The sequence below is a fragment of the Carettochelys insculpta genome, chromosome 15 (genome assembly GCF_033958435.1).
Source record: "Carettochelys insculpta isolate YL-2023 chromosome 15, ASM3395843v1, whole genome shotgun sequence".
NCBI classification, from domain to species: domain Eukaryota; kingdom Metazoa; phylum Chordata; order Testudines; family Carettochelyidae; genus Carettochelys; species Carettochelys insculpta.
In genome coordinates, this window is record NC_134151.1 from 2,212,658 (window position 1) to 2,240,135 (window position 27,478).

General features: G+C 62.9%; 2 protein-coding genes across 3 annotated transcripts; both read left to right on the top strand.

Moving 5' to 3' along the window:
- The first annotated feature begins 1,792 nt into the window (after positions 1-1,792).
- Positions 1,793-23,150, top strand: APBB3 (amyloid beta precursor protein binding family B member 3). The gene is made up of 12 exons (XM_075009414.1): positions 1,793-1,883; positions 10,287-10,477; positions 10,676-10,752; positions 13,600-13,660; positions 14,082-14,228; positions 14,541-14,668; positions 15,047-15,161; positions 17,282-17,369; positions 17,703-17,786; positions 18,953-19,068; positions 19,751-19,936; positions 21,694-23,150. The coding sequence occupies exons 1-12, from the start codon at positions 1,835-1,837 to the stop codon at positions 21,916-21,918; spliced, it is 1,467 nt and encodes a 488-aa protein (XP_074865515.1). The 5' UTR covers positions 1,793-1,834; the 3' UTR covers positions 21,919-23,150.
- Positions 23,151-23,994: 844 nt separating this feature from the next.
- SRA1 (steroid receptor RNA activator 1) lies at positions 23,995-26,500 on the top strand. 2 transcript variants are annotated; one of them, XM_075009649.1, is made up of 5 exons: positions 23,995-24,059; positions 24,316-24,429; positions 25,132-25,346; positions 25,666-25,774; positions 26,078-26,500. In XM_075009649.1, exons 1-5 carry the CDS (start codon positions 24,035-24,037, stop codon positions 26,269-26,271), a joined length of 657 nt encoding a protein of 218 aa, XP_074865750.1. In that variant the 5' UTR covers positions 23,995-24,034; the 3' UTR covers positions 26,272-26,500. The 2 variants fall into 2 exon arrangements, with proteins under 2 accessions (XP_074865750.1, XP_074865751.1); XM_075009650.1 differs by having other exon boundaries at positions 25,669-25,774.
- The last annotated feature ends 978 nt before the right edge of the window (positions 26,501-27,478 follow it).

Below are 27,478 nucleotides of genomic sequence, written 5' to 3' on the forward strand. Positions count from 1 at the left end.
CGGTATAGCCCAGCCAAGGGGAGGTGGGCAATATTTTTAACTGGAACTTGGGGACCCTGGAGGTGTCTGCCTTGCTCACCTTACCTTAAGGCCAAGTCTGTATATGTATACTGAGCTCACAATACACGTAGATACCAGATTGTTCACGTGAACTTTGCTGCTTACCCCAGTAAGCAAGGATAAAAAAACCCATAGACATAGTGACATCTACAGAGTAGACACAGCTATCCCATGTGACTGTGTCTGCCAGCATGCTCACAGATATCCCCAGGCAGATCTTCAACGTGCCCTACTAACACAGACCTGTTAATTCAGCTGGTATTTAGTCTAGTCTGGGGACATTGTAATGCACCTCTCATTGCAGTATGTACCGTATACTTTTGATAATCCCGTTAAGGGTTACCAGCACCTTCAGATAGCATTAGCAATGCAGTAGGATCCAATGACTGAAGAAGGAAACTAAGAATCAGTAGTCTGGGGTTCTGCTCCGTTTGCCTCTCACTCACTACTATGTCCTAGCTGTGTACCTCTCAACCTTAGTTTGTCCAGCTGTAAAATGGGGATAATACTATTTCCTTCTGGACCAAATTATTACAACGTTTGAGGGCCACTCTGAGACCCTCAACCTTATAAGGACTAGGCCTCATTCATCCTCCTGGAATGTGGCTGGAAGTTTGAAACCAGACAGCGAGGGTAACTGACCACTTGACCAATTACCATGCGCTGTGGTGGATTCTCTGTCACTGACAATTTTTAATTCACAACTGGCTGTTTTTCTAAAAAACTCTGCTCGGGAATTGTTTTGGGGCAAGTCCCTGGGCTGAGTTGTACACAAAGCTGTCCTGTCCACAGGATGGACTGGGGTAAGTGTCCCAGACCCTGCATTTTGGGGGTACCCCACTCCTCAGGGGAACACAGAGTCCAGGGTGGGCTGGGGAGTTAGCAGCAGGCCTGGTGCAGGCAACACTGGGTGCTGGCATCACTCAGGACAGGCGGCAGGAGCTGGGCAGAGGTGGGATGGTGGCGGGGGCTTGGTGGAATGGGAGCAGATATGGGGTGGAACTGGATGGAAAGAGGTGGGTGGGGAGCAGGGCCTGGACATACCTTAGGATGACTTTCTCTGGGGACGCCCCCCAAGCTCTGACAAGACGCAAGCACTGCCTGTGCCTGCCCATGCCTGACAGAGCCCATCAGCGGCCCATGCTACAGGCTCCGGCAGGTACGTGACCACTGGGCAGAGCACGGGGCATCACACCTCTGGCCCCGACCTCCTGCTAGTGGTGGCCGTTTGCCGTGTGACATCCACGCCCCGAGATGGCTCCCGGGGCAGCGACGTACCCAGAGTGGGGCTGTGGTGAATGGTGAGGCCAAAGGCCGAGCTACCCTGGGGGTCCTTTTATATGTCTCTCAGTTGCCCGGGGGCCTCTCCCAGTCCCTGGGGGCCCTGCACAGCCAGCTCTGCACTCCCACCCTCCAATGCCTTGACACCCCGGCCCTTCTGCCACCTCCCTCCCAGCGACCCGGGGCTGGGCTAGGCGGGGCTGGGCCGGTCCGAGCCAGTCCCCCCACGCTGGCTCCCGGCCCTGCAGGGAAAGCGGCCTCGGGCCCCTGCTCTGTGCTGAGCAGAAGGAGGCAGCGCCCCAGCCCCCCACCCCGGCAGTCTTCCGCCCCCGCTGCAGCGGCCCTGGCTGGGAGCTGGGCGGAGCTCCCCGGCGTGCCCGCCCCCCGCCGGCCCCGCCTCCCTTCCCCTCCCGGAGCCTCCCCCCCGCCCCCGCCCCAAGCTCCCGCCGCCGCTGCTCGCCCTGCAGCCCCCGGGCGCCGGCTCGCCGAGGCCATGCTGGGCAAGGACTACATGCTGGCCATCATCCTGGTCAACTGCGACGGTGAGCGCCGGGGCGGGGCGTGTCCTGATGGCGCCCGAGGAGGGAGGGAGGGGCTGAGCCCGGTGCTGGGGAGGGCCCGAGCCCGGTGCGGGGGGCGCTGGAGGAGGGAGGGGCCGAGCCCGGTGTGGGGGGGGGCGCCGGAGGAGGGAGGGGCTGAGCCCGGTGCGGGGGCGACGTCCGTGGAGGGAGGGGCCGAGCCCGGTGCGGGGGGCGCCCGAGGAGGGAGGGGCCGAGTCCCCTGCGCTGGGCCGGGCCGGGCCGGGGCGGTGCGGGGGCAGCCCTGTTGCTGACGCCCGGGCGAAGAGCTGCGGGTGAAGGTCCGCGGGGGGCTCTGCCCGGAGCAGCGAGCGCCCCCTGCCGCCCTGCCGGGGCGTCTCCTCCTTCCCTTCCCGCGGGCTGGGCCAGTCCGGCCGCGCCCGGCCGCTCTCCATGGTGCTGAACGCGGCCGAGCTTGGCCTCGCTCGGTGGCGGGGGCTGCGAGAAGCACTGGCGCCGCCCGCAGCCCGGCCCGCCCCGGGAAAGCAGCGAGCGCCGGAGCAGCAGCCTGGATCATCCCGGCCTTCGCTGTACCCACTGCCCGGCTGCGGGGCGTCTGCAGTGCAAGCAATGGTGGGGGGCACCCGCATGCTGTTCCCTGCTATGGGCACAGGTGCCACCCCACCCGGGGGCGGGCCTGGCGGGGCTGGAGCTCCCCTTGCGCCCAGAGCCCATCCCACCTGCTGGCTGACTGCCTGGCTGGCGCCCGCTGGGTGTCCCGCTCCCCCATCACACCTGTTCCTCTTGGTGGGAGGGGAAGCCCCAAGGCTTGTCTGGGCCCAGGCCTGGGAGCCTCCTCTTCTCCCTAGGGGTGGCCCTGAGCCGGGCACATGGCCCTGTGCTGTAGACAAGCAGAGGCCAGTGGCTCCCAGCACAGCACCCTGGCAGGTTCCTGGTGAAGTCAGGAACGCCCTGTGCATTGTTCCTTTGGGAAGCCTGCCGTGTCCGAGTGGGGCCAGGCCTGGCCCAGGAGTGCTGGTGACTATGGGCACATCCGCATTCCTATTCCCTGCATCCCACCAGGATTACTGACCTGCCCTGGGCAAATCCAGGGCCTCTGCAGTCACACCTGCTCTTGTGAGAACCAAGGCCTGCTTGTCCCGAGGCCCTTTCCCTGGGGTTTCCTGCAGCCTTGCGCTTTGGCCATGCAGCCAGGTGGTGACTGCTAGCAGCAGCATGCCTGCTGGAGCTGAAAAGAGCCTGGCTGGAAGGTTAGTGTAGCTCTGCCCGGTGGCCAGGGCTTGTCTGAACCGAGCGAGCTGGGCTGGAGGCCATTGACCACCCAAATCACCAGCCCCATCGCCAAGCTCAGCAGAGGAAGCCAGGAGTGAGCGCACCATGTTGGGGCTGAGCACAGGGGTAGAGAAGGGCTGAGGGCAGCGCCAGGCTGGGGCAGAATTCCAGGAGCCAGAACACCATTACAGAACTTCTGCCGGTCTCTCCCCAGCGCAGCATCCTCTGTGCCAGGCCCTGGCAGTGGCACCCGGAGAGGAGCCAGTGAGAAGATAGCTGGGGTACTGGGCAGAGCCATCAGGAGCCCAAGCAGAGCCCGTGTTGGGTGATGTGGGGAGCTGGACATGGGACTATGTGGGCAGCAGTGCCCCCCTCAGGGAGCTGGGCCCAGGTGGCAGGGGATGGGCTCTGCACAAAGTCATCCTATGCTCACCTGGGCATCCTCCTGCTCTCCCACTGCCCTGTCTCTCGCCCACCACATCCTGCTTGGCACTCAATCTAGGGCTCCAGCACCAGGCGGAGCTGGGCAAGCCGCACAGCCGCCTGAGCTGTGGCTAGAGAGAGGAGTCAGGGCATCCCTGGCTGTCCTGACGGGCACCCTGAATGTGGGAGCTGGGTACGCCAGTGCGGCTTGTGCAGAAGATAACATTGCTAAAGCAACGACTCCCACGGCATTGCCAAAGCCACCTGCCCAGCTGCTCTCGGTGCCCCGCCGGAGATCAGGCCGATCTTTCCCTTCCGCTGCTGTTTCACACCCAAGGAAGGTTCTCGCCGCCTCCCTGGGCCTCTCCCGCAGCTGGGGCCCAAGAAACGAGAGGCAGCGAGGAGACGCTGGAGGTGGGAGGAGGTGGTTTGGAGCTGGGGCCTGCTCTGGCCGGCTTAATCTCCAGGCTGAAAGCCTGCGCTGCCTGGATTAGGTGCCCAGAGCTGGCCTGGCTCTGAGAGTGATTTCGTGTCTTTGGGAGCAGTGGTGTTAGCCTGCCATGCAATTCTGGGTCAGGTCTCCTTCGTAGAAGCTCTGGCTGGTGGGCACACAGGTAGGGGGACCTTTGGCCTGGCCCCACCCCTCAGCAAGGAGAGGGAGGTGCCCTATGCCCTGGGATTTCAGAGAAAAATAGAGGAGCAGGGGCACAAGCTCATTCACCTGTCCACTCCTCAGGTTGTTGAGCCTGGCCTCCCCGAGGTAGTGCATCCCTGTGATTCAAGTACTAAGCTAGGGGAGGTGTCTGCATTGCGGGGGCAGGGGGGCACAGTGGGGTGTGGCTGGGAGAAGGAACAGGAAAATCAAGGCTGTCTCAGGGACCACTCTCCTGACGGTGCAGCTGGGAGGGGGGAGCCCCATTGCAGTTCAGATCAGACAGGCCAGAACCAGAGCTGGGGAACGTGCTCTGGGGACAGCTGCTCTGGCCCCCAGGGAGACCAGCTCCAGTCTGAGGATTCAGGCCAACAAGCCTTAATGTCAAATCCAGACCAAGGGTCTCCTCTCAGCGCTGGCTGGCCAGGGTCTGCAGATCTGGGCCAGCCCTCCACTGGCCGACATCGAGGGCAGGCCTGTGAGTGCTTTGGCCTTCCCCTCCAGAGCTCCTCTGAGGGTCGGCCTCTGTCCCCCCAGCCCAGAGGAGCACGACCTTGAGGCCACATCCCTGGCACAGCTCTGCCAGTGCCACACAGAGCGGGCTGGTGCCTCTCTGCTGGACTAAGGCAAAACTCCCCCTGGTTCACACCCTCGCATGTGTCTTCCTCGCATGTGTCAGTCACCCCCGTGCGCACAACAGCAGCCCTCCTGGTGCCAGATATGGGCAGTGTCCACCGTGGGCCGTGCTTGGGCTCTGCAGCGCCAGGGGGCTGTGGGGCTGGCAGGGGTTGCCAAGGCTCTGGCAGGAGGACGGAGCAGGGTGTGCAGCTGGCTGCTTTGCTGCAGGCTGCACGCTGAGGCATTAATCTCTCTGTGCGAAGGGCGCAGGCTGCTACTCCCAACCCGAGCTACTTGGACTGACGGTGGGACCTGATTAAGTCGTGTGCAGCTCTCAGCTGTCCGGCACTGGGGTGAGGGTGTGGGGGGGCATTCGCTTTCCGCTCCACCCATTGGAGTCTCACCAGGAGACCAGCGCCACGGGGGCAGGCTGCCCCTTGGCTATTCTTAGCTGTGTTCTGGGACGGCTCCTGTTACAGACACTGCACCTTGGACTCCTGCAGGGCAGAACTGAGCTGCAGGCTCTGCTCCCTGGCCATTCTCAGCGGGGCAGGGACCGAGCTCTCTCCCAGCTTCCTCAGGGGGCAGCATTCAGGGCCTCCGAGAGCCTCAGATCTTTCCTGTTTCCTTTCCTTCCTCATCTTCCCCTCGCACCCAAGGCATTAGCTGGTGGAGAGCACTGGACAGGCCCTCACTCCAGCCCCTGCAGGGCTGTGTGTAACCCCCCGGCCTGTGAGCTCAGCATATGGCAGTGCAGAACAGAGCTGGGCCTGGCCAGGAATGGGCTTTCTGGCTGGGCCCCTGGGGCTGCTGCTCCAGGCTGGCTTCGCTCCTTGCGCTGAATGGAGGCTTTGGAGATGCCTTTGGCTCGGATCCTGTGTGCTCAGACGCCCCTTGGCAGAGGACACACTGAACCTCCTGTGCCGGGGAAGGTGCCAGCGCCAGGGAGCGAGTTAGCCTGGGCTCCATCTAATTAGAGGTGCATTCGCTTCGGAGCCCTTCTCTGGGGACAGCCTGCTGAGGCCCAGAGCAGGGAGTGCAATAGTTGCATTAGTCCTCTGCTATTACAGCAGCTCTCGGGCTGCATGTAGTCTGGGGCCTATCACTGCCGACTGCAGGAGCCTTTGGCTCCCTGGTTCCTTTGTTCTGGGGGGGATCCTGTCAAGGCTGCTGGGCTGGGCTGAGCTGATCCCTCCCTGGAGGGGGAGCTCGTCCTGCACTAGAGAAGGCAGCCAAACCCCACCGGATGTACTAGGGCAGCCCATTGCGTCTCCTGGCTTTTGAGTGTCTCCAGCCGCAGCCTTTCTGCTGCCCGGATGCCGCTGAATTCCCTTAGCTGTTTGGTGGAGGTTAAAAACCATGGCCAGTCACCCCACAAAGTGACCACGGACGCTGCTCGCAGGGTGGGTGTGGTGCAGTGCTTGATGCATGGAGAGAGCGGGGGCTAGTGGGTAGAGCCGGGGGGTGGGGAGCAAGGCAGGATTTAAGACTTGGTAGCTTATTTGCTTTGTGATCTTGCACATCTGCCTGTGTCCCCCTCTGTGTAAGGGGACGTCTGCCCCATTCCCAGGAGAGCCGTGAGGCTGGCACCCTCGCACAGGTTCTGACGGGTCCGTGCTTCTGTGTCTGCGGGCTCCTGCCTGCCTGTGCACGAGCTGTGACGTGACGATGTGCCGACCTACTCCGGGCCTGTGGGTGTGCGTGGGGTGTGATGCAGCGGGGGGAGTCGGGTGGCCCGGGACCGACCACCCCACCTTTATAGCAGCCTTATATAGTGAAGCAGCAATATGTAATTCAGCGTATCTACTTTAAAACCTGGGTTTCCACAATATTATGAGTACCAGGAACAATAACACTCTGATTGTGAACACCACAATGCCCTGTGGCTGTTCTAAGTCCCCATAATTCTCTATACAGCCCCAGCTAGTCCAGCTAGTGGTATTTACCAACAGTGATTGATTCATTTATTCGTAACTACAATTACTTAACACTTGTTATATATATATATATATATATATATATATATATATATATGTATAGTTATTTATTTGGCATAGGCTAAACACTAGGTTACATATAGCTGTATATAATTACATGTGACTTACCAATAACATCCAATGCTCCCACATCTCACCAACAACTACGTTACAGCGGCCCTTCAAGTCAGAGATACGGCTTGGTTGGGACCTTTCGTGGTGGTGACGTCCGGGTGATCAGGCTGGGGTCTGCTGTCTGGACTGGAAGTTGCTAGCCTCCGCCTCGTGTCCAGAAGCCCACCCCCTTGTCCCTGCTAAATCACCTTTTATACTGTTTCTTACTTGGGGGTTCGATACCTGGCCAGTTGAAGCGTTTGTCACCTAATTTGGGCTTTCTATCCTCCCGGCCTGTCAGAACATGTGACAAGATTTCCTCTGTCCTTGGTCTTTTTCTGAACCTCCCCCGGGACCCTCTGATGTTGCACAACTAAGATGTTCTCTTTGGGGGGCTTCCAGCTACTAGCCCCAGCTGTTCTCTTTGGGGGCTTACTATCTGCTTGTCAGGATGTTCTCTTTGGGGACTCTCCAACTACTTGTCAACCTTCTGATTTCTTTCTCCTGGCCTGACTTCAGACCTTCCCGCCGTTGTATGATAACGTTCCAAGATGGAGTGTATGGTCATTCTGCCTTGCGAGTGAGGCCCGGCCACCAGGTGCTTGTGCTCCCACATGACGGAGCTCCGGAGTCCTCCTTCCTTCGGAGAACCAGGCTAATCCCCACAGCAACTGCAGCTGGCGTGTCTATCCCGCAGGCTGCGCCAGCTGGCCCCTGCTTTGCTAGGCCAGCTAGTGTCCCTTGCAAGTGCAGCACCTCCGGGTAACAGAGGCCCAGCTGAGAGCCAGGAGCCAGAGTCCAGGTGGAAGGATGTTCCCTGCTGGGTATTTTTTCACCTGTTCGAATTTCCTTTGCCTTCCCTTCCTGCTTGACGACTGCTTACTGCTCACGTCCAAGATAAGCAGCACACATGCTCCAGAGCTCTTTGCCAGCGTCCATCTGTGCAGGGCCATGGGGCTTGGAATGGGGGTTAATAACACCACCCTGGGGAATCTTCTAACTCCTCCTACCGAGTTGCCGCACGTGTTTTACCCGGACGCTCCTGAGCAGCACATGTTGAGTTTTCAAAGGAGGCCTTGCCCGGGATACCGAACAAAGACGTTTCCAGTTGTGGGTGGGCTGGTGATGCCGGCGTATGTTCCCTCAACTCCCCTGGGCTCGGTCTGGCTCGCTGGATTGAAGACCATGAAATGTGGGGGGGTCCTGTTGTGCTTGGGCACCGCTGGAGCGGCCGAGTGCCTCGTTCTCTAGGCTTGGAAAGGGGGGTGAGCTGGCTGAGCCCCAAGGGCTCTGGAGTAGGAGCTGAATTGGTCTGGCCCTTTGCTGGCCCAAGGAGATGGGTTAGTCATTTCTCTGCTGCACACCTGCATCTGCCGAAGGCTCTCTGACCTGACTGAGTTCCTCCCGCTGAGCAGCGTCCTGCTACCAAGTGGTGACCTGGCTCAGTGGTGTGACGCCAAGCTCTCACCACAGCTCAGCACAGCCCCGCAGCGGCCCATCTCAGAGCCCAGGGGAGCGGCTGGGGCGATGTCCTGCGGCACCCAGAATAGCAGTGTGGCTATTTGGGGTTGGATTGTACTCTGGCTTTGAGACCCTCCCCTGCACGGTGTTTGGGAGCCGGAACCAGAATACCCCCACCGCTAGTTGACCTCGGTCACACACGCCCCATAAGCCCACAGCAGTTGACTTGGGCTCTGAGACTTGCTGCCACGGGTCTCTTTTTTTCACTCCCTGCCAATCCCAGAGCAGTCGGTCCAGCCTCGCCCCTTCTGGGAGTAGAGTCCACCAGCGTGTGCTTCCTTCCGACCAGAGTTCAGAACTGAGGCTTCTGTATGCTGCCAAGCTAGAGGTACCTCTCAGAAGAGTGAGGAGCGCTGTGTGCCATTAGGTGCTGTCCTCCACCCCAGAGCTGGCTGCATTGCAGCAGGGCTGCTTGGCTAGTGCACGCAAAGAGCTTTGGGGTGGGCAGTGCTGGAGGTTCCACAGGGAGTCAGTGTAGAGAGAGGAGGTGAAATGGACGGTTTTCATGCTGAGCTAACTCCTTCAGTGACGTGAGGGAGAAGCCGTCTGTTATTTGTAGTCACCGGCCTCCCTCTGTTTGAAACAAACTCCCTGGGCAGGCACTTCAAGCTCTGGAGCTAAGGCGTGAGCTTTGAGCAGGGCTCCTTTATGAAATCTAGGGGTTCAAACTTCAGGGGGGCTACTGCCTCCCTTAGCTCCCCATAAATGGCGCCCTTGGAAACCGGTCCAATAAAAGCTCTGCCCTCCTCGTTTCTCTAACCACGGTTCTGAAGTAGCCAGCCCAACACTGCACAAGTCACACAGGCCGCAGTCAATGTGACGCCCCATTAGTTACCACTCAACTGCCTCCTTCCCTTGTCCCCTGTTTCCCTCTCCCCTCTGTCTGGGCAGCATATGTCCCTGCCCAGGCTGTCAGCTGTTCAGAGCAGGGGCTCTGGGCTTTTTCTTCGCCACCTGATTGCTTATTAACAGCTCTGAGCCCTTCCCTCTGGCTGAGCTGGTGCTGAATGGGTGCCTCTGGCTGGCTCAAGGGTGCTGTGCTGCTAGGGGTGCTGTGTTTCCAGGCGGTGGCCTGGCTCAGTGCAGGGCTGGACTTGATGACCTCGTGAGGTCCTTTCCACCCCTACGTTTCTGGGACCAAGGATGGGGTGTGACTGATTCCTCATGGATCCAGCAACGGGAGCATCTTTCCTGATCTGGCTCTGGGCTAGCTGCTGCTGGCTTGGTTCCCAGAGACAATGGGCTGGTCACCTTCTGCACCACAAGAGGGGTGCTGGCCTGCCTCTCCAGATGCTGAAGGACTTACGGCCTTGTCCGGAGCCTCTTTCCAGCACAGTTTTAGTCTCCAACTCCTGTCAAATGTGGGCAGACATTAGGCGTTCCTCTGCCCAACCAGGGATTTCCCCCTGTGCATTTTTCAGTCCCTTCTGCTCCAGGGGCTGCTGCCTGACCCCCTCTGCCTCCTCCAGCTGTGCTGTGCCCCCTTCCTCAGAGAACATACCTGATCCTGTCCAGCTGGGGTTGCTTACCTGCTCAGGACTGGCTGGCCCCAGGTCCCTGGCCCTTAAAGAGTCGGAGTGTCCTGGCCAAACTCCAGAGTGAATAGCTGCACTCTGGCCAGCCTGGCCTCCCAGCCGAATGCACCATACTGTCTTTGCTGTCTGGTTCTGATCTACTGTGTAAGTCTGCTGGTAGAAAGTGCTGTGTCCCTCCCCAGAGGTGGCTGCATTTCAGCCCTGCTCAGAGGGCAGAGCAGTGCTCTGGGAGCCTCGTGGATGAGCTGTGCCACAAACCCTCCCCCCAGCTGCCTGATGCTTTTCGTGTTCCTAGATAATCTGTGGAGTGACCAGAACCTGGAGGCCGATCCCGAGCTTCCCCCAGGATGGAGGAAAATTCACGACTCCTCGGGGACCTACTACTGGCACGTGCCCACGGGCACCACACAGTGGCAGCGGCCGTCCTGCACGCCTGGCCTGGGAGGCAGCCTGGTGGCTGGTGGAGAAGCGGTGCTGCAGGACACGGTACAGAAGAGAACAGCTGGAGAATGTCAGCTTCCTGCCAGTTCCATGGGGGAGTGAGACAAGCCTGGTCACCCCTGGGCCCCACAAGAGCCAAGGCTGCATCCATGGGGCCCCTGTGCCCATGGGGTGCACTCAGCTGCACACCAGCTCCCTGTGCCCTCTGCTGGCTTCTCACCAGTCTCTTCTGTCTCTGTGCAGGAGATGCTGGCAGTCGCAGGAAAGCTGGCATGCGAGGAGGGACCTGTCCCCAGTCCGGTGGCACTGCTGCCCAGAAGGTAGGGCTGGGCTGGCCTCACAGGGCTCCGAAGCAGGCCTGGTTAGCTAACCCCCTAGGGGAAGAGTCTCTGGCTCCTTGTGCTCCGTTGCTAGGCTAATCCCCATGGCTGGGTCTGACCCAGCCCAGCTCTCGTCCCACATCCAGGCCCCCTCGTCCCTGGAGAGGTGAGTCCACAGCCTGGGCTGTCTCACGGCCTAGCAGCTGTTTCCTGACACAATCACAGAATCAGAGGATCCTAGGTCTGGAAGGGACCTCAAGAGGACATCTAGTCCAGCCCCCTGCCCAAAGCAGGAGCAACCCCAACTAACTCATCTCAGCCAGGACCTTGTCAAGCTGGGACTTAAAAACCTCTAGGGATGGAGAATCCACCACCTCTCTAGGCAACACATTCCAGTGCTTCACCACCCTCCTGGTGAAGGAGTTTTTCCTAATATCCAACCTACTCCTCTCCTTCTGTAACTTCAGACCATTGCTCCTTGTCCTGCCGTCTGACACCACCGAGAACAGTTGCTCACCCTCCTCTTTAGAGCTCCCCTTCAGGAAGTTGAAGGCTGCTATTAAATCACCCCTCAGTCTTCTCTTCAGTAAACTAAACAAGCTCAAATCCCTCAGCCTCTCCTCATAGGTCTTGTGCTCCAGCCCCCTAATCATTTTTGTTGCCCTTCGCTGAACCTGCTCCAGCAAATCCACATCCTTTCTATACTGGGGGGCCCAGAACTGGACACAATATTCCAGATGTGGCCTCACCCGTGCCGAATAGAGGAGAATAACCACTTCTCTAGATCTGCTCACAGTGCTCCTCCTAATGCACCCCAGTATGCCGTTAGCCTTCTTGGCTACAAGGACACACTGTTTACTCATATCCAGCCTTTCATCCACCATAACCCCTAGGTCCCTTTCCATCGTACTGCTGCTGAGACAGTTGGTCCCCACCCTATAACAATGCTTGGGATTCTTCCACCCCAGGTGCAGGACTCTACACTTCTCCTTGTTGAACCGCATCAGATTTCTTTTGGCCCAGTCCTCCAATTTATCCAGGTCCCTCTGGATTCTCTCTCTACCCTCCAACGTATCTACCTTTCCCGCTAGTTTTGTGTCATCCGCAAACTTGCTGAGGGTGCAACCCAGTCCCTCATCCAGGTCATTAATGAAGATGTTGAATAACACCGGCCCCAGAACCGAGCCTTGTGGCACTCCGCTTGAAACAGACCGCCATCCAGATATTGAGCCATTGACCACTACCCGTTGGGCCCAACCATCAAGCCAGCTTTCTATCCATCTTATAGTCCAAGGATCCCATCCATATTTCCTTAACTTATGGACAAGAATGTTGTGGGAGACTGTATCAAAAGCCTTGCTGTAGTCAAGGTATATCACATCCACTGACTTCCCCATGTCCACACAGCCTGTAACCTTGTCACAGAAGCTAAGCAGATTGGTGAGGCAGGACTTGCCCCCGGTGAATCCATGTTGGCTACTTTTGATCATTTTCCCCTCTTCCAAGTGCTCCAAAATGGATTCCTTGACGATCCCCTCCATCATTTTCCCAGGGACTGAGGTAAGGCTGACGGGTCTATAGTTCCCTGGATTGTCCTGCTTTCCTTTTTTAAAGATGGGCCCTACGTTTGCCTGTTTCCATCATCTGGGATCTCCCCCGATCTCCAAGAGTCTTCAAAGATAATGGCCAAAGGTTCAGTAGTGACCTCTGCCAATTCCCTCATTGCCCTCGGGTGCATTAAATCCTCGTGCCTCTTGGTTTCATCATTCCTCTCAGTACCTTGTTTGTGCCTCCCCTAAGAAGCATCCGGCCTGCAGGGAACCGCTGCTCCTCGGCCCCTCCCTCCAGCCTCCTCCGGGCTCATACGGCCCTTCTCTAAACTGGTCCCCGGCTCTGGCTGTCTGACACCCAAGGATGAATTAAGCCACCCAGGTGAGGTTGTGCCTTGACCCTGAAGGGTGGGGCTTGCCCCCCTCTCTGGGAGGTGATGCTTTTGCAAGGGCAGCCCTTGAAGCTACTGGCTTAACTTGTGGCCCTGGGCTAGTAAATCTGCACCAGAGATGCCTGTTTACTGCCAACATCCTGCTAAGCAGCTAACCAAGTGGAATCAAAGCTCATGCTTCAGGGCCAGTCCGTTGGGGTCAGGAGGGAACCACCTTCCTCAGCAGAGCAGCATTGGGCCAGGAGCTCTGGTTTCTCCCTGCCTCAGAGGAGCCAAGTGCAGGATGCTGTGCGAGGCTGAGCTGGTGTTGCCAGGGCTATCCCTGCTTGGCGCTCCAGAGAAGGCCGGCAGTTGATCCCCTCCCTGCTTTTGCCATGACAGCAAATGGGCAGGTCACACTGATTCCAAGCCCGACAGCGTCTCAGGAGAGCCAATGCGCCTGGGTCCTGGGGGTGGGGTGAGGCACAGAGCTGGGGGTGAGGGGAGGGCTCACCCTGACCCCAGGGCCGGGGAAGCCAAGCACTTGCCCTGTCTCTGCATCGGCTCATGAAGCAGGGCCCTTGTCACGGAGCCTGGGGATCAGCCTGCTGAGGGCACCTGCTCACAGCCTGTGGGGGAGCCCTGTCTGCTGGTGCAGCCTGTGGGGTTCTGCGCTCTGGGCTCACACTGACTGATGGGCAGGGGGGAGTGGGGCCTGATGACCAGGTAGCCCTGGCCCAGCTCATGGCTGCTGGGCGGCCTGTGGGGAGAAGCTGGGGGGTCTCTGTCAAGGACAGCAGTGCAGCCCAGGCTGGGTCAGCCGCGGAGCGGTGAGGAGAGGCTGGGGCGCCCAGCTGGCAGACCTCCAGCCCCACTCTCTCCCTGCCGGCTCACTGCGACAGCTCACGCTGAGTCTTCCTTTGCAGGACCTCGGGCTCCTGGCCAGGGGAGGAGTTCCAGTTCGGCGGCTCAGAGCCCGGCTCCAAGGTACTCCAGGTGCCAGCCAGGCCGAGGAGCCTGGGCGGGTGCGGGGCTAATGGGTGGATTTCCGGGGGTGGGGTTGAGCTCTCGTGGTTCCCTTGCTGGCTGCCAGTGAGTCCTGGGCACCGGCAGAGTGACTGGGCCCTGCCGGCTCCCCTAGCACTGCCCCATAGGCAGCGGGTGGTGCTGCTCACTGGGCTGCCAGGCCTGGGCCCAGCCGATTGCTGGGTGGAGTCCAGGCAGCTGGCAGGGCCTAGCCAGGGCGCCTGGCGCAAGCTGTTCACCCGCTGCCCAGCAGAGCTGCTGTTTTGGCTGTGGCTCCGTCAGGCTCAGGAGGCAGAGGGGAGCTGGGGTGGGTGTGGGCTGCCGCTGGCTGTGGCTCCAGCTCTGGCTCCAGCCACCTGCCCTGCCCTGCCCTGCCCCTCAGTGCTTCGTGGTGCGCTCCCTGGGCTGGGTGGAGATCCCCGAGGAGGACCTGGCTCCAGGAAAGAGCAGCATCGCGGTGAACAACTGCATCCAGCAGCTGTCGCAGAGCAAGTGCGAGGGCCGGGGCCCTGCCGGCGGCTGGGGTGAGGTGAGTCCCCTACCCAGCGCGGGGCGGAGCCCTGCTGGGCACCTGTGGACAGGCTGCCTGGGAGGAGCGGACCTGCGCCCCTGGCGTCCACCAGCCTGGCTGGGGGCCCTGCACGCGCCTCTCCTGCCGCCGCCGAAGCAGCTGTGGCTCTGCCCGGTTCCGGGTCCCAGCCCCGCCCCAATCCCTGCTGCAGGTGCGCAGCCTGGGGCCCGGCCCTCGCCAAGCTCTGCTGCCTCTCCCGTCCTGGCCCGGGGAGAGGACGGCCCCTACCCCCGGCCCCTGCACTGCGTGGCGCCTGCTCTCTCCCGGCAGGGCCGGAACATGGTGATGCTTCTGAAGAAGGACACAATGAGCTTGCTGGACCCGCTGGATTACAGCCTGATCCACTGCCAGCCCATCGTCCACATCCGGGTCTGGGGGGTGGGCTGCAACCATGGCAGGTGAGTGGCCGAAGGGGGCGGGGGCAGCACGAGCCTGGAGGAGCTGACGCCCGCCCACGCGCCAGGCCCTTTCCAGCCATGCTGGGATCCGCGGGGACTGGGACCGGCCAGGACGTGATGCCGCCCGGCAATAGGGTGTTGCTGCGTTTGGCACAGCTGCCCTGCCCGTTGGCACGATGGGCACAGACCTCTCCGGCCCGCGCAGCGGCGTCCTGGGGGGTGCCTGAGGGCAAGGCCCAGGAGGCGGCGCGCTCATGGCTGTCTCCTTTGCTCTCTCTGCACGCTGCCGGACTCAGGGACAGGTAACGTAGCTCCGCGTCCGCGGGCGGGGGCAGCCGCCAGCGCCTCCTCCGGCCCCTCACCCTCTTCTCCTTGCAGGGATTTTGCCTTTGTGGCCAGCGATAAGGACACCTGCATGCTGAAGTGCCACGTCTTCCACTGCAACGTGCCGGCCAAAGCCATCGCCAAGGCCCTGCATGAGATGTGCTCCAAGGTAGAAGCCTGGAAACGCGTCGCCCAGCAGGCAGGGCCCTGTCCCAACCCCTCCCTCGGCAGCCCCAGGCAGGGCAAACCAGTCGCCCCTCAGCCAACAGGGGACAGCCAGCTCGGCCCCTTCGGCTGCGTGGCCCCGGAGAGCTGGGAGTCAGTAAGGTCTGAATCCCAGTGCCTCCTGTGCCGCCCATTTGTGGGGTGCGTTTCCCTGCCTTTAAAATGGGGCTGATGATGCAGCTCTCCCGCCCTGGATTGGTCACATGCTAATGGGAGTACAAACGAGCATATATCAAAGGGAAGGTGGGGAAACCGAGGCACAGACAGGCCAGCGACTTGCCCAAGGTCACTGGGACAGGACTGCGATAGGAAGGGGCTTCTGGGCGCAGCTGGAGAACTCAGTCCAGGGACCTGCACTTAAAGTCTGGGTCATTCACAGCCCCAGGCTGTGATTTCCTTCTCACTCAGACAAATCCAACTAGCCCCCCCAGCACCTCTGCCAGCCCCACCGGCCAGCCAGAGCCACACAAGCAAACCCACAGCCTGCCCAGCTGCTGCACCAGCCCAGCCCAGCAACCCCCAAATTCAGGTCAGGGGCGCTTAAGCCTGTGTCACCAAACACCACACAGCTCCTTCCAGGCCCCAAAGGGCCCAGGCTCAGTCCCTGGTCAAGAGGTACCTGGCTCTTACCCAAATCACCATGCTCACCGAGCCTTTAGATCTCATGTCTAAAGGGAGAGCTCAGTGGTTTGAGCAGTGGCCTGCTAAACCCAGGGTTGTGAGCTCAATCCTTGAGGAGGCCATTAAGGGACTGGGGCAGATAGATGGCAGGGATGGTACTTGGTCCTGCCAAGAGGGCAGGGGACTGGACTAGGTGACCTCCTGAGGTCCCTTCCAGTTCTAGGAGAAGTGTGTGTAATTAACCAAACAGATAGAAGAGGGTTGGGGGAAGGATTGTTCGAGTGATACTTTACACACATCAGTCACAACTACTGATGCAGCCAGTGGTGTTATTTGCTAACTCTGGAAGTCCATGTCAGGTTACCTAGATTCAGTCATTGGTGCATTGTAGATCTGGCCCCCTGGGGCTCACATGCTGGACATGGCCCCTGGGAGACCACAAGATCCCAGGTGCACCCTGCTAAGTCCACACCATTGTTCTCTCTCCTTTTGTGTTCTGGGACCACGCCCCTTCTTCTCCCCAGAGTCCCTTGAGGGTCCACGCCCCACCTGGCCCAGGTGGGCTGATTGTGGACAACTGCCATTGGACGAATCCCTGCGGATGTCTCCAATTTCTGAGATTGGCCTGCTCCTTTGTCCCAGCCCAGGTCGCCTGAGCAGTGGGCTGCACCCCATTGACGGGGCACAGGCATCGGGGCTGTGGATTGGATGTCTGAGCACTTGTTTAGAGTCCGTAACAGAGAGGGAGCCGGGCTAGTCTATATACTATCGAAACAAAGCAGCAGTCCAGTAGCACGTTAAAGACTAACAGAATAATTTATTAGGTGATGCGTTTTGTGGGCCAGACCCACTTCTTCAGCCCAGAGCCAGACCAGAACAGACTCAATAGTTAAGGCGCAGCGAGCCAAAACCAGTCAGCAAAGCTGACAAATCAGAAAAAAATGATCCAGGTGAGCAAATCAGAGAGCAGAGGGAAGGGGCCGGGGGGGACAGGGGCAGTCAAGAATTAGATTAAGCCGAGTATGCCAAAGAGCCCCTATAATTACCCAGAAAATTCCCATCCCAGTTCAAACCACCTGTTAATGTGTCGAATTTGAATATAAAAGAGGGTTTTGTATTCAAATTTGACACACTGACACCCCTCCCCCCGCCAGCTCAATATTGGGGGTCAGTTGCCACACTGGGCAGTAAAATGGCTCCCAGCCCCAATGCACAAATCCAGCCCTGGGACAGTCACTAGCACAAGAGCCCAGCTCGCCTCAGCCCTAGGCAGGGCTCTACCTGCCAGGCCAGAGGCCTCCCAGCACCTCTTCGCCGGGGCTGTCCTAGTGCCCAGCCAGGCTGTTGCTGCCTGGCAGCCCGGGCGCCAGCCCCCACAGCTGGGCTCCGAAAGCCGGGGCCAGTGGCAAAGCCCAGGCGTGATGGTCTTTCTCTGCTGTGCAGATTCTGGCTGAGCGGGCAGTGGTCAGCAACAGCCTCAAGCGATCCGTCACGCTGCAGCCCTTCGCACCAGACAGGGGAGCGCTGCCAGGTACTGCAGGGAGCCCCCCGCTCCCCAGGGCTCTGCCCACACCCGCTCCCTCCGGTGGGCAGCCAGGGGGGCCACACCCTCACACACGCCCGCCCGGGCCAGTGCCAGGCTCAAGGGCTGAGCCCGCTGGGCCCGTCAGGGACAGACACCCTGTGCCGGGCGACAGCTGGGCAAGCCCTGCCCAGGGTATGCCCTGCGAGGGCTGGGCTCCCGGCTCCCCCAGCCGCGTGCAGCACCGGAGACACCCAGGCGCCTGTTGCCTGGGCCGCTGCAGCGAAGCCCTCGGCAGAGACCCGGGATGGGCTTGAGGGGGCTCTCTCTTGGCTCCGGCAGGGGATATTCTGGAGGCCATGAGGCCGTCTGTCCGGCAGTACCAAGCCCTCTACATCGGCAGCTTAGCAGTGCCCAAGGCCATGGGTGAGTGGGCCGGCAGTGGCTGCGCTGAGGGCCGGCGGGGAGGGGGCTGGGGCTGGGCACAGAGGCTCACGCAGCACCCGGGGGTGACAACCAAGGGGGCGGGGGCCTCGGTCAAGTTCTTCCTCCTTTGCCAAGAACGGGCTTTGCCGGTGTCCAGAGGATGCAGAACTCATATCTGCCCCATGGCGAACCCGTCTGCCCCCCCCCGCCCCACGGCGAACCCGTCCGCCCCCCGCCCCACGGCGAACCCGTCTACCCGCCCCCCCCGCCAGAGCGAACCCGTCTGCCCCCCGCCCCACGGCAAACCCGTCTGCCCCCCGGCGAACCCGTCTGCCCCCCCAACCCCACGGCGAACCCGTCTGCCCGCGCCCCCTGCCAGAGCGAACCCGTCTGCCCCCCGCCCCACGGCGAACCCATCTTTTCCCCACCCCACAGCGAACCCAGCTGCCTCCCCGCCAGAGCAAACCCCTCTGCCCCCTGCTCCACAGCGAACCCGTCTGCCCCCCGAACCCCACAGCGAACCCGTCTGCCCCCCCAACCCCACAGCGAACCCGTCTGTCCCCCCCCCGCCAGAGCGAACCCTTCTGTCCCCCGCCCCACAGCGAACCCGTCTGCCCCCCCAACCCCAGAGCGAACCCGTCTTCCCCCTCCCCACAGCAAACCCATCTGCCCCCCCAACCCCACAGCAAACCTGTCTGCGCCCCACAACCCCACAGCGAACCCGTCTTTCCCCCACCCCACAGCAAACCCGTCTGCCCCCAACCCCACAGTGAACCCATCTGCCCCCCCTGCCAAAGCGAACCCGTCTGCCCCCTGCCACACAGCGAACCCGTCTGCCCCCAAGCCCAGAGCGAACCCATCTTTCCCCCGCCCCACAGCGAACCCATCTGCCCCCCCAACCCCACAGTGAACTCATCTGCCCCCCTGCCAGAGCAAACCCGTCTGCCCCCAACCCCACAGCGAACCTGTCTGCCCCCCCAACCCCACAGCGAACCCATCTTTCCCCCGCCCCACAGCAAACCCATCTGCCCCCCGCAACCCCAGAGCGAACCCGTCTGCCCCCCCCTTGCGTTTCCCTGCTGGGCCCTGTGTGCTGAGCTCTCCCCAGGAGCTTGGTGGGTGAGACATCTGCTGCAGCCCCCCCACCCCCATGCGCCTCTCCCCAGGCATGGATGTGCTCAACAAGGCCATCGGGACCCTGGTGCGTGGCCGTGGCCGGGAGCAGTGGACCCCCGCCCGGGTCAGCGTGTCGCACTCGGTTATGATGGTGCACCAGGCAGAGGTAACCCACCAGGGCACAGCGCCCACCCCACCGATAGCCCCTCGGGGCTGGGGCCTCACCCGTTCAGCCCCATTGCAGAGCCGGCTCCAGGGTGGGTCTGGGGGCTCCTGCCCCCCTTTCCCCTCTCCTGGAGCAGCCGCAGGTGGTGCAGGCAACAGAGTCTCCTGCCCCCATATCCAGCGCCCTCGGCCTGTGGGGCAGTGTCCTGGGCTCACCGCTGGCTGGAAGGGGGCAACCTGCCAGCGTGTGGGCACAGCGGGCTGGCCAGCACCCCCTCCAGTGGCCTGAAGGGGCTCGGGCAGCGAGGGGCCAACCCCCGCCCCCCGTGTCAGGGGCGGCGCCGGAGACCCAGTGCTGGCGGGAGCAGCGAAGAGGCCAGAGACCAAGGCGCCCGCGGGTGTTCGCGGGGCCCTGGCGGTGTGGGCGCCAGGCTGGGGAGGAGCATGCAGGGCTCTGAGGGACGCCAAGGAGCAATGGAGCCCCCAGAATGTAGCAGAGCCTTGGAGAAGGCTCCTTAGCCTTCCGGCCATGGAGCTGCTTCCCTGCCTACCTGGCCAGGGCGGCCAGCGCTGGCAGGAAGGGACAAGCCAGGGTGGCCCCACTGCGGAGGCGGAGGTAAGCGGAGGGAGGGCCGGTTCCCTCTGCCGGCGTCTAGCGGCTGCTCCTGTCTGTGCATTGGGAGGCTGGCGAGGATGACGGCCACATCTTGGAGTGCCAGGTGCGCTACGTGACTTTCCTCGGGGTGGGGACGGACGCCCACACGTTCGGGCTCATCGTCGACATGGGGCAGCAGCAGTTCCAGTGCGCGGCCTTCTGGTGCGAGCCCCACGCCGGCACCATCTCGGAGGCGGTGCAGGCCGCGTGCATGGTGAGTGTGAGCCGGGGACCCACGGCTTCCCTGGCGCCAGAGTGGGGCTGCCCCGGGCAGCTCCCTGCTCACTCTGAGCCTGGGTCTGGGCGCCAGTCGGTCCCCTCTCTCAGCCGAGAGCACCAGCTAGTGCCAGCCTGTGACCTGAGACCCACAGCGCAGGCCACCCGGCTCTGCACCCGAGTCCTGGCACACCCAGACCCTGCCTGCTGCACACTGCTGGGGCGGGCCCTGCACCCCAGTCCTGGCGCACCCTGACCCTGCCTGCTGCACACTGCCGGGGCGGGCACTGCACCCCAGTCCTGGCACACCCGGACCCTGCCTGCTGCACACTGCTGGGGCGGGCGCTGCACCCCAGTCCTGGCACACCCGGACCCTGCCTGCTGCACACTGCCGGGGCGGGCTCTGCACCCCAGTCCTGGCACACCTGGACTCTGTCTGCTGCACACTGCTGGGGCGGGCTCTGCACCCCACTCCTGGCACACCTGGACTCTGCCTGCTGCACACTGCTGGGGCGGGCTCTGCACCCCAGTCCTGGCACACCTGGACTCTGCCTGCTGCGTGCTGCTGGTGTGTGCTCTGGACCCTATTCCCAGCCCTGACCCAGGGGCTGCTGCACACTGCCCCATCCCCGTGCTGGGCTCTGTCCCGCCTTTGCATGGCTGGGCTGTGAGCCAGCAAGGTCCCTACAGTGGGGTGCTCACAGATGGCCCACAACTCTCATCAGGCCTTGCAAGGCTGCCCAGCGTGTGGGCCATGCCAGTTGTGGCTGCAGAGGGGCCCAGGCAGGGCAGGAGCCAGGCTGCGTCCCCCATGGGGGTGGGTCTTGTGTCCTGTGGTGCAGAACCCACCTGCCGCCCCGGGAGCACTCATAGGCCCTGGAGAAAACAGGCTTCAGAGGCCAGCAGTGCGGTATAGTCTGGGGTGTGGGGAGGGGGAGGGGTCAGGTGGGATGGAGTGAGGTGTGGGGGTCAGGTGTGGGGTTGTGAGGGGTCAGGTGGGGTGGGAGGGTCAGTGGGGGGGTCAGGTGGGGCAGTGGGGGGGTCAGTGGGAGGGTCAGGTGGGGTGGGGGGCAGTGAGGGGTCAGGTTGGGGGTGGGACAGGGTGGGGGTCTGGAGGGGTCAGGTGGGGCGGGGGATCAGTGAGGGGTCAGGTGGGATGAAGTCTGGTGGTGTCGCGGGTGGCATGGGGTGGGGGGTCTTGAGGTGTCAGGTGGGGCGGGGGGGGTCAGGTGGGATGGAGTGCAGTCTGGAGGGGGGGGTCAGTGTGGGGGGGGAACGGGGTTGGGTGGGGGGGTCTGGAGGGCTCAGGTGGGGTGGGGGGGTCAGTGAGGGGTCAGGTGGGATGGAGTGAAGTCTGGAGGGGTCGGGGGGTGGCATGGGGTGGGGGTCTGGAGGTGTCAGGTGGGGGAGGGTCAGTGAGGGGTCAGGTGGCGGGGGGGCAGGGTCAGCCAGAGGATGGGTTTCTGAGTGATTGTCCAGGCTGTTGATCCCATGTGGAGCAGATGGGCCTGGCTACAGCCGGTGCCCAGGGCCCTGGGGCAGGTGGCCTTTGCCCTGACTCCGGCCGGCCGGTACCAGCGCTGGACTCGAGCCAGGCAGACTCGGGGAGCAGGGAACTCGGCCTCAGAGCCAGGGGGCCTGACGCTGTCCTTTTGTGACTTGGCTTTCCCACTGGGCAGGGCGGCCGAGGCCCCTTTCCTGCTTTGTCGGCTGGGCTCCTCAGCGCCCTGACCCGCTGCTCCTGCTGCCCCGCAGGTTCAGTACCAGCAGTGCCTGGTGGCCTCCGCCGCGCAGCAGAAGGCGAAGGGCAGCGCTCGCTCGGGGCTGAAGGTGAAGAGGACGGCGTCTGTGGACTCCCCGGGGAGCCCCCTCCCTTCGGTGGGCCTCACCCTGCAGAAAAGCACCGGCGCCCGCAGGCGGGGGCTCTTCTCCTTCCTGGAAGCCTTCCGGCAGAAGCATCCCATGCTGCACACACCCTAGGGCGCAGCTGTTCCTGCTGGGCGCGGGGTCGAGGCAGCGGGCTCCTTGGCTGGCTCCTGTAAATACTGCAACCAGATCTGTTGGCATTTGCTGCAGCTAAGGCCTGACAGCCCCAAGGAGCCAGGCTGCTCCCTGCAGGCAGCGCCCCAGCTGGTCACAGGGCAGGGGCCGGGCCAGACACCACCTCCCCCACCCCCCCAGTGCTTGACTTGGCAGATGAGGGAGGGAGGAGGGTGCGGCAGGCTCTGGGGAGTAGCAGTGACACAGGTTGTGTCTGGTCCAGGCAGGGACTGGTTCTTAGTGCCCAGCAGCGAACGCGACACCCGCAGGCCCCCACGTTCCATCCTTGCGGCCTGCCAGGGTGTCCCCCTGGAGCCACTGAGTCAGCAGAGGGGAGGGGATTCGCTACCCCAGCCCCCCCCCACAGTAAGCCCCCTAGAGCAGGCTTGGATTGTCTCACAGCAATGGGGAGAGCAGGCGCCATCCAGGGGCCAGGGTGTCTGCGGGCTGCAGATGGGAGACAAAGCTGGTCCCAGGCTATTGACGAACGGTCCTCCACCCACACCCTGAAGGAAGCTCTGCTCCCTGCCCACGTCCTTCAGTAGCTGGCCCACGGTGCTGCTGGGCTGGCCGGCGGCCGGCAGCTCCATTCCCCTGCTGCTGGAAACTCTGAATTCTAGCCCAGCTCTTGCCACCTTTGTTCTTAACAAGATCAGTGCCAGCAGCCCCGGTGCTCAGCCGCAGCCCTACCAAACCCACGGGCAAAGCCCCACCAAGAACCCCGCCCACAGCCCGGTAATGAACCCACGGGGGTAGCAGGCGCTAGCAGTCGGTAACAAGCCCAGGGCCTGGTGCCACCCCCTGGGCGCGAGGCCTGGCCTAGGTACGTCTTCGCTCCTGGGAAGGGCAGCTCTCGTTTTACGGGTAGGACATGCTGGGCAGCCCAGGGGGTGTCATGAGTTAGAGCACTGCCCGGAGGCGCCACGCAGCCCAGGGCACGCCTGTGTACAGTGGGGCTGTGTCATTACACACTGAATGGCCCAGGTCGCCCACGAGCTGCACCATCACTCATTCCCCGCTGGGGCTTACAGGGATGGGCTCTTGCCCAGCTTGGCAATCCCCTTAGGCCGTCTCTGCTCCCGTATTTCCTTCCCGCTTCCCGGTCCGCTAGCCTGGAGTCTACCTCAGTAACACTTTCTATCTGATCAGTTGTGCAAATAAAAAGGACCATATAGCGCGTACAAACCAGCTCCATCTCTGCTCTGCCCTCCCGCCAAGGGCCAACGGGGGTGGGGTGGGGGGTCAGACCGAGCTATAAGGGGATGCAGCGCAGTGGGCCATGGGGAGGGACTTTCCTGCTACAGAGATGGGCAGGGGGCCGGGGGGGGGTGGACCTGCCAGCCTGGTGCAGGCCCAGGCCCAGGCCCGTCTCCTTCAGCAGCTTGTCTCTGCCAGCAACTGGCACCAGAGGGCTCGCGGCTGCAGTGCCGGGATGGTGCTGGAGGCAGAAGCTGTGTATTTGGGCTGTTCCTACCTCAAGCAGCACCAGCACCTCCACCTCAGAGGAAGGTGCGCAACCCCTGTGCCCCAGTGCGCAGCACAGCGGTTTGGCCAGACTTCTGTCCGTGCTCCCTGCCATGGCCCAGGGGCTGGGCAGCTTCAGGGCTGGAGCGGCCCTGGGCAGCAGGGGCCAGTGGGCGTCCCGGGGTTGCCCAGGAGAGGGTCAGGTGCGGTCCCGTGGGTTAGCAGCTCCCCCACCACTTGCCCTGGCAGCCTGTGTGTCTGCTGGTGGCGCAGGTCCAGGGCCGGGGGTGCCAATGGGGAGCCCGCAGGGGCTGGGGCTGGGGCTGGGGCTGGGTTAGCCGCATGCACAGGGCTGGCGTTACAGCCACAGCTGGGTGCTAGGCGCTGTACGTGCCCAGCGCAGGAGGCAGGGGCAGGCAGAGGCCCAACAGGCAGGGGCTCGGCCGGGCCCGGGGAGCCCCAGCACAGCCTCAGCGGGAGCAGAGCCCCCGCCCACCCCAAGCTCCGCCCCAGGGGCGGGGCTCCCAGCCCGGCTCAGGCCCCGCCCAAAAACGGAAGGGGCGGGGGTCTCGTGCCCGGCAGTGACGTGGCGATGGCGGAACTCTACGTAAAGCCGGGTGAGGCGCCCGGCCGGAGGGTCTGGTCCCGACGCGGGAGGGGGGCAGGTCTGGTGGGTGGGTGGGTGAGGGGCGCCCCACGGAGGTCTTGCGGGGGAGGGGCGGGCGGTGCTGGGACGTGAGGGGGCGGGGCGCTGCGGCGGGGGGCGGGGCGGCCGGCGGGGGTCTGGGGGGCGGGGCGCTGCGGTGGGGGCGGGGCGGCCGGCGGGGGGGGTCTTGGGGCGGGGCTGTGATCGGCGCCGCGTGTGTCCGGCAGGGAACCAGGCGCGCGGCTGGAACGACCCCCCGCAGTTCTCCTACGGGCTGCAGAGCCAGGGCGGGGGCCCCCCGCGCGCCCCGCTCACGCGCCGGGCCCTGGGCGCCCCCCCAGGTGAGCACCGCCCGGGCGGGCCGCCCCCTCACTCCTCCGCGGGAGCCCGGGTTAGGGGCTGCGGCTCAGCCCGGCCCTCCTGGCGGCCCCCTCGGGGCCAGCGCCCGCCCCTGCTGCCTCCAGAGCCGTGGCCGGGGGCGGGGGGTTGTCCGAGGAGGGTGCCCAGCTCCGGCGGGGCCAGGACCCCGGGTCCCCCTTCCCCCCCCCACCCACCGGCTCCGCTGGGCGGGTTCCCCGAGGTCAGGTCAGCTCCACTCCGCTCCCGAGGGGCAGATTCACCAAACGCCCTTCCTCTCCCTGGGACAGAGTGCGGGAAGCCCGTCCCGACCCCCGCTCCCCAGGGCTGCCTGAGAGCCCAGCCAGTGCCGTGCGGGCGCAGGGGCCTGCCTGCCAGGCCCGGCTGAGCGGGCAGATCTCCGCTACGCCCTCCAGCTGGCAGGGCCGTGCCCAGCCCTGAGCCCCCAGGTACAGTCCGTGGAAGGGGCGCTGCAGCTCTCAGTGCAGCAGGGTCACCCCCGGCCCTGAGCTTGGGCCCAGGCCAGCCGACTCTCGCCTGTAGGATGAGGGGCTGATGGTGGCAGTGTAGAGATGCCCACTTGGGCTCTTGCATCTACACTATTAGGCCCCCGTTGATGCAGGGTCTGAGCCTTGCTGCTGCACTCAGGACCGTGGCTGTAGCCTGCCTACCCTGTGCGTTTTCAGCTCTTGCTCCAGCAACCGCCGCTCCTCCAGCTCCACCAGCAGTCTCCCTCGCACAGCCTGTGGGGCCGCCCCCCCTTGCTGCGCGCGGCCCTGCGCCGAGGCCAGACGCCGCGAGGCAGGCCCCGTGCCGGGCTGAGGAGGAGCATGAGGTGACCGTGGAGGATGTCCTAGCCCCTCTGAACGAGACGCTGAGTGTCTGCAGGAACACGGTGCCGGTGAGGATGCTGCTGTGTCCGACAGATTTCTTGCCACAGGAGCCGCCCTCAAGCCTCGCGCTCCGCTCTCTGGGCTGTGGTTCGCCCTGGGGGGTGCAGCAGGCAGGGGCCTGCTGAGCAGAGCTGTTTGGTCTCTGGGGGCAGCGCAGGGCCTGGTGTCCCTCTCCCCTCTGCTGCCTGTGGGGATTCAAGGGCCCAGTCACAGAACCACCAGCACCAACGAACTGGGCCCTTCCCCAGAGCTCCCCCTGCTTTAGTGCTGGGAGGGGGCGGGGGTCTGGTGGCAGCTCTTCATTGCCGCTCCTCTCTGGGGGTCCAGAAGCAGGTTTGTGATGACATCGGCAGGCGCCTGGCGGTGCTCCGGGAGCTGTGGCTGCAGGGAAAGCTGTCTGGCCCTGTGAGGAGGAGGATGAACGTCCTGGTGCAGGGTGAGTGGGGCCTAGGGGTGCCAGGGAGGGGGGCCAGCTTGGCCTCACCAAGAGGTTCCATACGGCGGCGGCTTCTCGTGCTCTTCCCTCAGCACCCAGGGGCCTTGGCTGTCTTCAGGGTGCTGCCCCCATGAGGCCCATTTCTGCCCTGTCGGGATAACCAGCCACGACCCCCAGCAGAATCCCCAGGGCTCCAGCTACTGCAGGGTGCGAGTGGCGCTCCCTTGCTCAGCTCAGCCTTTTATTCCAGCCGTCTGAGAGCCCCCGGGGCACTAATGGGGCTGCTCTCCTCTTGTCTCCCAGAGCTCCAGCAGCAGCACTGGGCCGCAGCGGACGACCTCCATCGCTCGCTCATGGTGGACCACGTTAATGAAGTCAGTCAGTGGATGGTGGGAATCAAACGGTTAATTGCCGAAGCAAGGAACTTACCTCCTGGGGACTTGGTTGCAGATGAGGAGCAGGCAGCCAGCGCCCAGCCAGCTGAAGAGACCTCGTGAGCCCTGGCAAAGCTGGGCGGGCCCGAGCTACCCCCAGCTCTGACTGTGTCCCCCAGAGGGATGGAGCACTTAGCCATGGGGCGACAGTGAGACCCCGTCCCTGAGGAGATCCCAGCTTCTCCCTGTCCCGCCGCCGAGTGCAGGCCAGGAGCAGCGCTGTGTCGAGAGGCGTTTCTGCTGCCAGGAGATCCCGGGGGCAGCTTGCTGCCGGCCCTGAATAAAAATCTCTCATCTACTGGTGTCCCAAGCCTTTGTGCAGGCCCTGGAGCAGCCCAGGCCAGCCTGTCAGCAAGGAGAGCGCTGCGGCTGGTGGGGGGGCAGGTGCCTGGCAGGGCTGCTCTCAGCTAGGGCTTGGGGTAGTGGTGTCCTGGGAGCTGAGCCAGCTGCTGTGCCAGCTGCTGTGCCAGGCGAAGCTCAGCCCTTCCCCCGCCTGCAGGAGGAGCTGGGTGAGGCCTGTCGGCCAGCGGGAGGTGGATGAGAACGGTGGCTTTGGTCAGCCAGAGGAAGTGCCTGAGGCAGGGAGCGCTCTGTGGCTCGGGGGAGTTCAGTATCGGGCAGGAGGGGGGAAGAGACAAGGTTAACTTAACCGGGGCCTCCTTAATGCTGGACGGTGTCCTGGGGGGTTCAACCCACCTGGCTGTTTGAGCCAGGGCTGACCTGACTGCGCTACGTTTCCCTGGCTCTGCCCTAGAGCAGCGCAGGTGGGGGCCAGGCTTGAGCTGGCAGGGCCCTCGTTCCCTGTTAGGGCATAATGGTCAGCCTGAATTGACTGAAGGTCCAGCCAGCCCCTCTGCCACCAGCTGCTGGGGGAGCAAACAGACCAGGGCAGTTACCAAATGCTCCAGGCTGTGTGGGCAGTGCCAGTAGCTGCACTCCCGGAGCAGGGGCCCTGTCCTCCAGGAACTCAGCTGATTGGCTGTCACAGGCGGCTGTGTTGGGTGAGGATGCTCTCTTTGTCCTAATCCTGCTGCCTAGTAATGGTACTGGGGTGTGTGTAACACTGCTCTGTTCACCGTCTTCACCCCTGCCCTGAGTGCTGGAGGCCTCTTGCTGCTGTTGCTCCTTATGGCTCTTTCCTAAGCTCAGCTGCCCCGTCTTATTAATTGCCCCACCCCAGGAAGGTGTTCCCTCCTGCTCCCCGTTCGTCAGCCTGCTCCATACCTCCTCCAGTGCTAATACGCCCCTTGGAAGGGGGCAGCCTGCTCAA

Bases quoted from the DNA above. Each gene is read 5' to 3' on its own strand.
- APBB3 (XM_075009414.1), top strand. From the start codon at position 1,835: ATGCTGGGCAAGGACTACATGCTGGCCATCATCCTGGTCAACTGCGAC. The intron at 10,478-10,675 runs GTACAGAAGAGA...GTCTCTGTGCAG, and splicing joins AAGCGGTGCTGCAGGACACG to GAGATGCTGGCAGTCGCAGG. The intron at 14,669-15,046 runs GTGAGTGGCCGA...TTCTCCTTGCAG, and splicing joins GTGGGCTGCAACCATGGCAG to GGATTTTGCCTTTGTGGCCA.
- SRA1 (XM_075009649.1), top strand. From the start codon at position 24,035: ATGGCGGAACTCTACGTAAAGCCGG. The intron at 25,347-25,665 runs GTGAGGATGCTG...CTGGGGGTCCAG, and splicing joins TCTGCAGGAACACGGTGCCG to AAGCAGGTTTGTGATGACAT. The intron at 25,775-26,077 runs GTGAGTGGGGCC...CTTGTCTCCCAG, and splicing joins GATGAACGTCCTGGTGCAGG to AGCTCCAGCAGCAGCACTGG.